Source organism: Phoxinus phoxinus, assembly GCF_949152265.1.
Source record: "Phoxinus phoxinus genome assembly, chromosome: 13".
In the NCBI taxonomy this organism is placed as follows: Eukaryota; Metazoa; Chordata; class Actinopteri; order Cypriniformes; family Leuciscidae; genus Phoxinus; species Phoxinus phoxinus.
The window spans coordinates 35,529,217-35,541,716 of NC_136888.1; the positions used below are offsets into that span (position 1 = coordinate 35,529,217).

General features: G+C 45.1%; 1 protein-coding gene across 4 annotated transcripts in view; it reads left to right on the forward strand.

Annotated features, from left to right (window-relative positions):
• The window catches only part of acp7 (acid phosphatase 7, tartrate resistant (putative)), a 19,471-nt gene that overhangs the window by 3,597 nt on the left and 3,374 nt on the right, over positions 1-12,500 (forward strand). For all 4 annotated transcript variants that reach the window (XM_079634070.1, XM_079634068.1, XM_079634071.1 and 1 more), the window contains exons 4-13: positions 1-92; positions 182-207; positions 3,485-3,582; positions 4,444-4,506; positions 4,745-4,859; positions 9,146-9,259; positions 10,396-10,462; positions 11,067-11,134; positions 11,799-11,870; positions 12,385-12,500. The exon at positions 1-92 is cut by the window's left edge and continues 91 nt beyond it; the exon at positions 12,385-12,500 is cut by the window's right edge and continues 22 nt beyond it. In XM_079634070.1, the coding sequence (XP_079490196.1) occupies positions 1-92; positions 182-207; positions 3,485-3,582; positions 4,444-4,506; positions 4,745-4,859; positions 9,146-9,259; positions 10,396-10,462; positions 11,067-11,134; positions 11,799-11,870; positions 12,385-12,500 (831 nt within the window). The remainder of the gene's footprint in view (positions 93-181; positions 208-3,484; positions 3,583-4,443; positions 4,507-4,744; positions 4,860-9,145; positions 9,260-10,395; positions 10,463-11,066; positions 11,135-11,798; positions 11,871-12,384) is intronic.

Genomic DNA, 12,500 nt, shown 5'->3' on the forward strand with positions numbered 1-12,500 from the left:
GTTCGGGGACATGGGCAATGAGAACCCGCAGTCTCTGAGCCGGCTGCAGAAGGACACACAGATGGGGATGTACGACGCCATTCTGCACATCGGTGAGGCCAGCACGGCTCTGCACCCGAGCTCTTCACAGATTTGTTGGCATGTGGTGGAAGTGCATTACAGCATGTGATTGTTTTCTCAGGGGACTTTGCGTATGACATGGATGAGGTAAGAAAACACACACACACACACACACACACACACATCACGGGCTGTTATCGTGACGTCTGTTCACATGCATCAAGTGTCACGAGCTCATCACATAGATAAAGTCTGAATTCTTTCCGTATGTACATTTTAAAGCCGTTTTATATAAAATTATTTTTTTATAGTCATAGTTTAGTTTCCATAATCATTTACTTTATCTCTTTGACACTGAATATTAAAGGCAAAGTTCAGCCGAACATGATCGTTCTGTCATCTTTTACTAGCATTCATGTCATACAGGTTTGACAACATGACAATGAGGACTTTAAGGCGTCTATATTAAATAAAGAACAAAAATCATCCGTTGAGTAATGATCAAACTGTGTTAATGATGATCAGCCTCATTCTGAAACTGTCTGATGTTTCTCATAACATCATAATCTGAGATGACCTAGAGAAACCAGCGCTTCTGTTCAATAGAAGCACAGCGAGCGTCCGGAAACTCCTGACCACAGTTTCCCCAAAACCACTGGATTGAGTTCAGTCAAGGTTATAGTTATGGTTATGAAAGTGTCACGCTGGCCGTCTGGAAAATAGACGGATCTGATCAGATTCTGTCGTGACTGAGGCTTCCAGATCAACTCCATGATGGATCGGTTTCATTTACATTGACATCGATGCATGTGTCATCCAACATGGTGCATTCTATGTATTATGTCCATTTAATCGGTTAAAACATGTCTATTTTATCAGTTGAAAAGTGTACGTTTTATCGGTTGAAAAGTGTAAAGTTAAAAAGTGTACATTTTATCAGTTGAAAAGTGTAAAGTTAAAAAATATACATTTTATCAGTTGAAAAGTGTAAAGTTAAAAAATATACATTTTATCAGTTGAAAAGTGTACGTTTTATCGGTTGAAAAGTGTAAAGTTAAAAAGTGTACGTTTTATCGGTTGAAAAGTGTAAAGTTAAAAAATAAAAATTGTATCAGTTAAAAAGTGTTCATTTTATTAGTTAAAAAGTGTCAATTTTATCGGCATTAAAGTGTAAATTTTATCGGTTAAAAGTGTCAATTTTATCGGCTGAAAAGTGTAAAGTTAAAAAGTAAATTTTATCGGCTGAAAAGTGTAAAGTTAAAAAGTAAATTTTATCGGTTGAAAAGTGTAAAGTTAAAAAGTATACATTTTATCAGTTGAAAAGTGTACGTTTTATCGGTTGAAAAGTGTAAAGTTAAAAAGTGTACGTTTTATCGGTTGAAAAGTGTAAAGTTAAAAAGTGTTCATTTTATTAGTTAAAAAGTGTAAATTTTATCGGTTAAAAGTTGTACATTTTATCGGCTGAAAAGTGTAAAGTTAAAAAGTAAATTTTATCGGCTGAAAAGTGTAAAGTTAAAAAGTAAATTTTATCGGTTGAAAAGTGTAAAGTTAAAAAGTATACATTTTATCGGTTGAAAAGTGTAAAGTTAAAAAGTGTAAATTTGATTGCATTAAAGTGTAAAATTTATCGGTTAAAAGTTGTACATTTTATCTGTTGAAAAGTGTACATTTTATCGGTTGAAAAGTGTAAATTTTATCGGTTGAAAATTGTACATTTTATCGGTTGAAAAGTGTAAATTTTATCGGCTGAAAAGTGTAAATTTTATCGGTTGAAAATTGTACATTTTATCGGTTGAAAAGTGTAAATTTTATCGGTTGAAAAGTGTAAATTTTATCGGTTGAAAAGTGTAAATTTTATCGGCTCAAAAGTGTAAATTTTATCGGTTGAAAAGTGTAAATTTTATCGGTTGAAAAGTGTAAATTTTATCGGCTCAAAAGTGTACATTTTATCGGTTGAAAAGTGTACATTTTATCGGTTGAAAATTGTACATTTTATCGGTTGAAAAGTGTAAATTTTATCGGCTGAAAAGTGTAAATTTTATCGGTTGAAAATTGTAAATTTTATCGGTTGAAAAGTGTAAATTTTATCGGTTGAAAATTGTACATTTTATCGGTTGAAAAGTGTACATTTTATCGGTTGAAAAGTGTACATTTTATCGGTTGAAAAGTGTAAATTTTATCGGTTGAAAAGTGTAAATTTTATCGGTTGAAAAGTGTAAATTTTATCGGTTGAAAAGTGTACATTTTATCGGTTGAAAAGTGTAAATTTTATCGGCTCAAAAGTGTAAATTTTATCGGTTGAAAAGTGTAAATTTTATCGGCTCAAAAGTGTACATTTTATCGGTTGAAAAGTGTACATTTTATCGGTTGAAAATTGTACATTTTATCGGTTGAAAAGTGTAAATTTTATCGGTTGAAAAGTGTAAATTTTATCGGTTGAAAAGCGTAAATTTTATCGGTTGAAAAGTGTAAATTTTATCGGTTGAAAAGTGTAAATTTTATCGGCTCAAAAGTGTACATTTTATCGGTTGAAAAGTGTACATTTTATCGGTTGAAAATTGTACATTTTATCGGTTGAAAAGTGTAAATTTTATCGGTTGAAAAGTGTAAATTTTATCGGTTGAAAATTGTACATTTTATCGGTTGAAAAGTGTACATTTTATCGGTTGAAAAGTGTAAATTTTATCGGTTGAAAAGTGTACATTTTATCGGTTGAAAAGTGTAAATTTTATCGGTTGAAAATTGTACATTTTATCGGTTGAATAGTGTAAATTTTATCGGTTGAAAAGTGTAAATTTTATCGGTTGAAAAGTGTAAATTTTATCGGCTCAAAAGTGTACATTTTATCGGTTGAAAATTGTACATTTTATCGGTTGAAAAGTGTAAATTGTATTGTTCATAAAGTGTCAGTTTTATCATCTTTCACGGTTCACCCTTTTGATTGTTGATCAAGTGTAAGTGTAACTAATATTATCCCGATAACCTTATTCCCGGCAGCTCCTCTCTGATGATTGACGGGAGCGCGGCTGTGAGGGATAGACGTACATCTCTTCAGCGGATCTTCTGTTATTTCTGTGTTTTTAGATTGTTCTGCTGACGAAACACTGCAAAAATATCTTTCTGAGAAATTTCAGGTGGCAAAAAACTCCAGAGAACATGAGCTGTAAATGAAAATTATATAAATATGAAAATGTATTAAATATAAATTATATTTAATTAATTATAATTATATATAATATTACTGAAAACACAGTAAGTCTGTTCCTCACAGCCTCGCGTTCATACCTGCCGTGGCGCTGCTGATAACGTCTGTTAATGACACCGACCCCAGAGAATCTTACTGTGTGTGTGTGTGTGTGTGTGTGTGTGTGTGTGTGTGTGTGTGTGTGTGTGTGTGTGTGTGTGTGTGTGTGTGTGTTCTCAGGACAACGGTAGGATCGGTGATGAGTTCATGAAGCAGATCCAGTCCATCGCTGCTTACACACCGTACATGACCTGTCCGGGAAACCACGAGTCCGCATTGTGAGTGTGTTTAACCGGTTCTTATCCTAAACCTGATCTCAGCCTCGGTGTGTTGCAGGAGCACAGGCCGCACGGGACTTTAGCAAGGTTACAAGGTCATATTGAGGCCAGAAATTAGCCAGATTGCAGAATGACAGTGTCCTAACGGCTCTAAAAATCTTCACTATTCCAAACCTCTGACCGGCAGTGTAAACGATTGACCAGACGCGTGTGTTTAGTGAAGTCGTGTGTGCAGTGCGACCACTGACCACTGGAGGGAAGCACTCACCTGGGGATTTATTTTTATTGCAGAATGTACATAAGACAGGGAAAACAATCAACAAAGTAAGACACTTCCATTGAGACTAACACAGTTTCAGACTTTCTATTATGTTTTTTGAAACATTTTAACAAACTCACATAGAAATATATTAAAGGAGGGCTTACATTTTTTCCATTTGCAAGTATGGATATGATATTTCCCCATCAATAAAACAGAATTGACCACAGCTGTGGATTTACCTCAATAACTCACGGAGACATTGATGTTAAGCATGATTGATTACGGATGGAAGTGTTTTTTGCGCTGTAATTTTTCCTTGTAATGCAGCAAACGTCTGCAGAGGCCTGTTGTTTTCCTAGCCGTGACCTTACGACCCCTGCACGACGGAAATGACCCCTGACCCCTTAACCTTTGACCCCCAGCCTCTCCGTTCACTGACCCTGAATTTGTCAGTGTTTAAACACACACCCGTGTCTCATGTTTATGAGCGAGTGAAACGCGAGAGTGTCGGTGTGTGTGTGTCTCACTGGTGTGTGTTTCACATGATGAGTGAGTCGCTGTGGTTTTCAGTCCGTCTGTGTTTACTCTTCCTCTTCCAGTAACTTCTCCCACTACCGGGGTCGGTTCAGTATGCCGGGACACACGGAGAATCTGTGGTACAGGTACGAGTTATCATGAGAGAACACTGGAAAAACTCCTGAAGTCCAGCTTTAAACAGAGAGAGTCCAGCTCTGCTTGTTTGTTAATCATTTTCTGAACTGTGTGTGTGTGTGTGTGTGTGTGTGTGTGTGTGTGTGTGTGTGTGTGTGTGTGTGTGTGTGTGTGTGTGTGTGTGTGTGTGTGTGTGTGTGTGTGTGTGTGTGTGTGTGTGTGTGTGTGTGTGTGTGTGCGCGCGCGCAGCTGGAACGTCGGTCCCGCTCACATCATCTCCTTTTCCACTGAAGTGTACTTCTATCTGGAGTACGGCCTGGATCTGCTCTTCAGACAGTACGAGTGGCTACGGAAGGATCTCGAGGTACAAACACACACAGATGCTGCTGAGAGCGATTGTTCATTATCATCATCTTTACTATAAGGTCCCATTAATCAATGCATTAACTAGAAATGAGTAATGCATGTGGTTAACTAACATGAACTCATGAAGCCTGAAACATGTTCTGTGTAAAGGTGGGGTCAGTAGATTTAGTAATGCGCTGTTTGGAAGTTAGTCGGTCCGACACCAACAACAAACGTGTAGCCAATCAGCATTAGGGGCGTACGACGGCGCAGGAGAGAGAACGAGCTAGAGGGAGATTTAAAGAAATAGAGATGAAAGACATTAGAAAAGAGAAAAGCTCAGAAGAAATCACTGGAAAATAAAGGGTTATGTCTGGGCAAGAGCTTTAGGACCCGTGTGAATATTAGACACGCTGTCCAGCGCTGGAGAGAGCGAAGCGGGAAGATCTGAAGACACACGGATGCTTTGATTCTGGTCCACACGTGAGGAACACTGGGGAACACTGGGGAACACTGGGGAGCACTGAGGAACACTGGGGAACACTGGGGAACACTGGGGAGCACTGAGGAACACTGGGGAGCACTGGGGAACACTGGGGAACACTGGGGAACACTGGGGAACACTGGGGAGCACTGAGGAACACTGGGGAACACTGGGGAACACTGGGGAACACTGGGGAACACTGGGGAACACTGGGGAGCACTGAGGAACACTGGGGAACACTGGGGAACACTGGGGAACACTGGGGAGCACTGAGGAACACTGGGGAACACTGGGGAACACTGGGGAGCACTGGGGAGCACTGGGTAACACTGGGGAGCACTGGGGAACACTGGGGAGCACTGGGGAACACTGGGGAACACTGGGGAGCACTGGGGAGCACTGGGTAACACTGGGGAACACTGGGGAGCACTGAGGAGCACTGGGGAACACTGGGGAGCACTGGGGAACACTGGGGAACACTGGGGAGCACTGGGGAGCACTGGGGAACACTGGGGAGCACTGGGGAACACTGGGGAACACTGGGGAGCACTGGGGAGCACTGAGGAACACTGGGGAACACTGGGGAGCACTGAGGAACACTGGGGAGCACTGGGGAGCACTGGGGAGCACTGAGGAGCACTGGGGAACACTGGGGAGCACTGGGTAACACTGGGGGACACTGGGGAACACTGGGGGACACTGGGGAGCACTGGGGAACACTGGGGAACACTGGGGAGCACTGGGTAACACTGGGGAGCACTGGGGAACACTGGGTATCACTGGGGAACACTGGGGAGCACTGGGGAACACTGGGTAACACTGGGGAGCACTGGGTAACACTGGGGAACACTGGGGAACACTGGGGAGCACTGGGTAACACTGGGGAACACTGGGGAACACTGGGGGACACTGGGGAACACTGGGGAGCACTGGGGAACACTGGGGAGCACTGGGGAACACTGGGGAGCACTGGGGAACACTGGGGAACACTGGGGAACACTGGGGAGCACTGGGGAACACTGGGGGACACTGGGGAACACTGGGTAACACTGGGGAGCACTGGGGAACACTGGGTAACACTGGGGAACACTGGGGAGCACTGGGGAACACTGGGGAGCACTGGGGGACACTGGGGAACACTGGGGAGCACTGGGGAACACTGGGGAACACTGGGGAGCACTGGGGAGCACTGGGGAACACTGGGGAGCACTGGGTAACACTGGGGAGCACTGGGTAACACTGGGGAGCACTGGGGAACACTGGGGAGCACTGGGGAACACTGGGGAACACGTGAGGAACACTGGGGAGCACTGGAGAGCACTGGGGAACACTGGGGAACACTGGGGAGCACTGGGGAGCACTGGGGAACACTGGGGAGCACTGGGGAACACTGGGGAACACTGGGGAGCACTGGGGAACACTGGGGAGCACTGGGGAACACTGGGGAGCACTGGGGAACACTGGGGAACACTGGGGAACACTGGGTAACACTGGGGAGACCTGGGGAGCACTGGGGAACACTGGGTAACACTGGGGAGACCTGGGGAACACTGGGGAGCACTGGGGAGCACTGGGGAACACTGGGTAACACTGGGGAGACCTGGGGAACACTGGGGAGCACTGGGGAGCACTGAGGAACACTGGGGAGCACTGGGGAACACTGGGGAACACTGGGGAGCACTGGGGAGCACTGAGGAACACTGGGGAGCACTGGGGAACACTGGGGAACACTGGGGAGCACTGGGGGACACTGGGGAGCACTGGGTAACACTGGGGAGCACTGGGGAGCACTGGGGAACACTGGGGAGCACTGGGGAGCACTGGGGAACACTGGGGAGCACTGGGGAACACTGGGGAGCACTGGGTAACACTGGGGAACACTGGGGAACACTGGGGAGCACTGGGTAACACTGGGGAGCACTGGGGAGCACTGGGGAACACTGGGGAGCACTGGGGAGCACTGGGGAGCACTGGGGAACACTGGGGAGCACTGGGTAACACTGGGGAACACTGGGTAACACTGGGGAACACTGGGGAACACTGGGTAACACTGGGGAACACTGGGGAGCACTGGGGAACACTGGGGAGCACTGGGGAACACTGGGGAGCACTGGGGAACACTGGGGAGCACTGGGGAACACTGGGGAACACTGGGTAACACTGGGGAGACCTGGGGAGCACTGGGGAACACTGGGGAGCACTGGGTAACACTGGGGAACACTGGGGAGCACTGGGGAACACTGGGTAACACTGGGGAGCACTGGGGAGCACTGGGGAACACTGGGGAACACTGGGGAGCACTGGGGGACACTGGGGAGCACTGGGTAACACTGGGGAGCACTGGGTAACACTGGGGAGCACTGGGGAACACTGGGGAACACTGGGGAGCACTGGGGGACACTGGGGAGCACTGGGTAACACTGGGGAGCACTGGGGAACACTGGGGAGCACTGGGGAACACTGGGGAGCACTGGGGAACACTGGGGAGCACTGGGGAACACTGGGGAGCACTGGGGAGCACTGGGGAACACTGGGGAACACTGGGGAGCACTGGGGAACACTGGGGAGCACTGGGGAGCACTGGGTAACACTGGGGAGCACTGGGTAACACTGGGGAGCACTGGGGAACACTGGGGAGCACTGGGGAGCACTGGGGAGCACTGGGTAACACTGGGGAACACTGGGGAACACTGGGGAGCACTGGGTAACACTGGGGAACACTGGGGAGCACTGGGGAACACTGGGGAACACTGGGGAACACTGGGGAGCACTGGGTAACACTGGGGAACACTGGGGAGCACTGGGGAACACTGGGGAGCACTGGGGAACACTGGGGAACACTGGGGAACACTGGGGAGCACTGGGGAACACTGAGGAGCACTGGGTAACACTGGGGAGCACTGGGTAACACTGGGGAACACTGGGGAGCACTGGGGAACACTGGGGAGCACTGGGGAACACTGGGGAACACTGGGGAGCACTGGGGAGCACTGGGGAACACTGGGGAGCACTGGGGAGCACTGGGGAACACTGGGGAGCACTGGGGAACACTGGGGAGCACTGGGGAGCACTGGGGAACACTGGGGAGCACTGGGGAACACTGGGGAACACTGGGGAGCACTGGGGAACACTGGGGAGCACTGGGGAGCACTGGGGAACACTGGGGAGCACTGGGGAACACTGGGGAACACTGGGGAACACTGGGGAGCACTGGGGAGCACTGGGGAACACTGGGGAGCACTGGGGAGCACTGGGGAACACTGGGGAACACTGGGTGAACACTGGGGAGCACTGGGGAACACTGGGTAGCCTTTAGAGTCAGTGTTAGTGCACTTGACTCAGAATCAGGGTTCGAGACCGACTCGGCTGTTAGGATTGGATTGTGAGTTTTGGAGGCGGAGCAATGAAGAAGGGGTGTGTTTGTTTGGGTTGATTTCAAATATCAACATTGGTCAACATATTTCAAAAACAACTTTCCCCATCTTTAACCCCATGTGTTATAATAGTGTTGTGTGTGTGTGTGTGTGTGTGTATCTTGCTGTCGTTGTGCTCTGTTTAACCGCATGTTATAATAGTGTGTGTGTGTGTGTGTGTGTGTGTATCTTGCTGTCGTTGTGCTCTGTTTAACCGCATGTTATAATAGTGTGTGTGTGTGTGTGTGTGTGTGTGTGTTTCATGCTGTCGTTGTGCTCTGTTTAACCGCATGTTATAATAGTGTGTGTGTTGTGTGTGTTGTGTGTGTGTGTGTGTGTGTGTTTCTTGCTGTCGTTGTGCTCTGTTTAACCGCATGTTATAATAGTGTGTGTTTGTCGTTGGTTCAGGAGGCGAACCGTCCTGAGAACCGAGCGCTGAGACCGTGGATCATCACGATGGCACACAGACCCATGTATTGTTCTGATGATGACGGTGACGACTGCACACGCTTTCAGAGCTACGTATGTGTCTGACACCCAACAGCCAATCTGATGACAGCGTTCTAATGTCTTCAATTCATTCTCATCTGTTCAGCGGTCGACGTGTTTAACCTCACACACACACTCTCCTCTCGCATCTAATAAAGTGCCCCGATTATGCTATTTTAAAGGCTCCTAATTTAGTTTTGGAGTCTCCTATAACAGGTCACACACTATACACACTACACACACTACACACACTATACACACTACACACACTATACACACTATACACACTATACACACTACACACACTATACACACTACACACACTATACACACTACACACACTATACACACTACACACACTATACACACTACACACACTACACACACTAATGTCCTGATAATCTTTTCTCTCAGTCTCTGAAACGCTTCCATCGAAGATTCAGTCTCTCTAAGCTCCGCCTCTCTGAGAGCTGCTCTGCTCTGATTGGTCAGAAAGCAAACGCTCATTATCATATCTGAATCTCAGCTCTTGATCACAGTGATACGAACAGTAACGATGGCTCAGTGTTTGAGGGCGGAGCCAAGAGACGCTGCTCAGCCAATCAAGAGCACATGCTGGCATTATGCAAATGAGTTACAAGCCTACAGCAGGAAGTGAGACTGAATTACTGACGACTCGTGTCGGTTCAGAATCACTTCTTTCTTTTAGGAGACAAAAACTTTAAAACTTTGCAGAGCTTTTATATTCACAAACAGCTTTATTACACACTACATTAATCAAGAATATAATATAATTATTTTGTATATATAAATACACACACATGCATGTATATATTTAAGAAAAATGTGTTATTTATATATAAAATAGTTATATTTATATATAATATAAATTATATAAAAATATATATGCAGTATATAAATGCAAATATTTCTCAAATATATACATGCATGTGTGTGTATTTATATATACAAAATAATTATACACAATACACACACATATATTATGAAAACACAAACTTTTATTTTGGATCCGATTAACCGCGATTAATCGTTTATTTCTGATATAAACCTGAATGAATCTAGTCAGCGTTCCTGTGTTCGTTTGGTTTAGAGCTGATCCTCCTCAGATTAGTGTTGTGTGTGTAATGTGTGTAACTGTGTTTGTTCAGGTCCGCATCGGACGCAGCGACACCACACCGCCGGCTCCTGGACTGGAGGAGTTATTCTATCAGTACGGTACGAGCTTTTGGTCTATTCTACTTCCATAACATTCGTCTTCTTTTAGACTAGCGGAAAGAAAACAAGTGTTTATTTTATTATTTATCTAGTAGCATCTTTGCATATGAAGTGGTTTGATCACGCACATCCAAGTTCAGTACGGGTGCTGGATCCAATATAATACAAGTAATAAAGTAAAGATCCGCGCACCGACAAAGCTCCCATTTACATACATCTATTAGTGTAACGCTTTGGCCCTTCACGGCCCTTCCTCACACTAGAGTTTCTAGTAGCAGCGTCACACACACACATCTATATTCTGAAGGGTTTGTTCATAACATGTTACTCCTAAAAACATGGTGAAAATGTATTTGTTTTTTCATATTTCTGAAATGTATGCAAATGAGTGCATATTTAATTAGATAATGCATCATTTGCATATTTAAACAGCATTTCAGAGAAACGGGGAAGTATAATGCTGTGTGTGTGTGTGTGTGTGTGTGTGTGTGTGTGTGTGTGTGTGTGTGTGTGTGTGTGTGTGTGTGTGTGTGTGTGTGTGTGTGTGTGTGTGTGTGTGTGTGTGTGTGTGTGTGTGTGTGTGTGTGTGTGTGTGTGTGTGCAGGAGTGGATCTGGAGCTCTGGGCTCATGAACACACGTATGAGAGACTCTGGCCTGTGTACGGATTCAAGGTAATCATGTGCTGACATCATCACTAAACTGATCAGTTAAAGTGCGCCATTAATATTAGGATGGGATATTATCGTTCATGCTTTGAGTAATAAAGCTGTGTGTGAATATAAAAGCTCTGCACAGTTTTAAAGATCACAGATAAATGGAGTTGTGTCTCCTAAAAGAAAGAAGTGATTCTGAACGGACACGAGTCGTCAGTAATTCAGTCTCACTTCCTGCTTTGTAACTCATTTGCATAATGCCAGCCTGTGCTGTTGATTGGCTGAGCAGCGTCTCTTGGCTCCGCCCCCTCAAACACTAGTGTATCTGAGACTGGGAGAGTTGGGTTCGTGTTGTTCGTGTGGAGAAGACGCTGTTTTCTGAGATTGAGACGGTAAACCCACGTCATCGTCACTGTTCGTATCACTGTGATCAAGAGCTGAGATTCAGATATGATAATGAGCGTTTGCTTTCTGACCAATCAGAGCAGAGCAGCTCTCAGAGAGGCGGAGCTTAGAGACTGAGAGAGAAGAGCTGTCGCTGCAGATTATGTGTTAAGATGAGTGTGTGTGTGTGTGTGTGTGTGTGTGTGTGTGTGTGTGTGTGTGTGTGTGTGTGTGTGTGTGTGTGTGTGTGTGTGTGTGTGTGTGTGTGTGTGTGTGTGTGTGTGTGTGTGTCTCGCAGGTGTTTAACGGGAGCTCTGAAGAGCCGTATGTGAACCCTAAAGCACCCGTGCATATAATCACCGGATCAGCCGTGAGTATCATCAGTGTGAAACACAACATCAGGAGAACTAGCTCTCTACACACTCCAGTATACACACCGTGTGCTGTTTATCAGAGATGAACATGTTGTGCAACAATAAACACTGATTACTTACTTTGTTGTCACATGACCTAAACTATAAAGTATATAAACAAGTTCGTACAAGGTGCTTGATTTTGAGTTTTTGAAATTGAAGTCCTGGAAACCCTTGAGAACAGAGATATTTATGAAGAAGTATTAGAAAAGTGCTTGAATTATTGAAAGATAATATATGTGAAATTAGAGTTTAATTTTATCAATAAAAAAAATCGTTCTAAATTGCTCTTAAACTTTGACCAGTGCATGTAAACGGCAGGTTTGCCTGTTGTGTCGTGCCTTAAATTACATTTTGCATTCATATAATCACTTCCCGCTCATTATAATCATTAACCATTGCAAATGGAAGGTCAGTCATGTTGAGTGCATTGCATTGTGGGATATGTTGTAACTGATTTTGTCTGGTCAGGGATGTCGAGAAAAGCACGACGGCTTCATCCCGAAGCCTCGAGACTGGAGCGCGTTCAGAAGCACTGATTACGGATACACACGCATGCGTCTGATCAACTACACACACCTGTACCT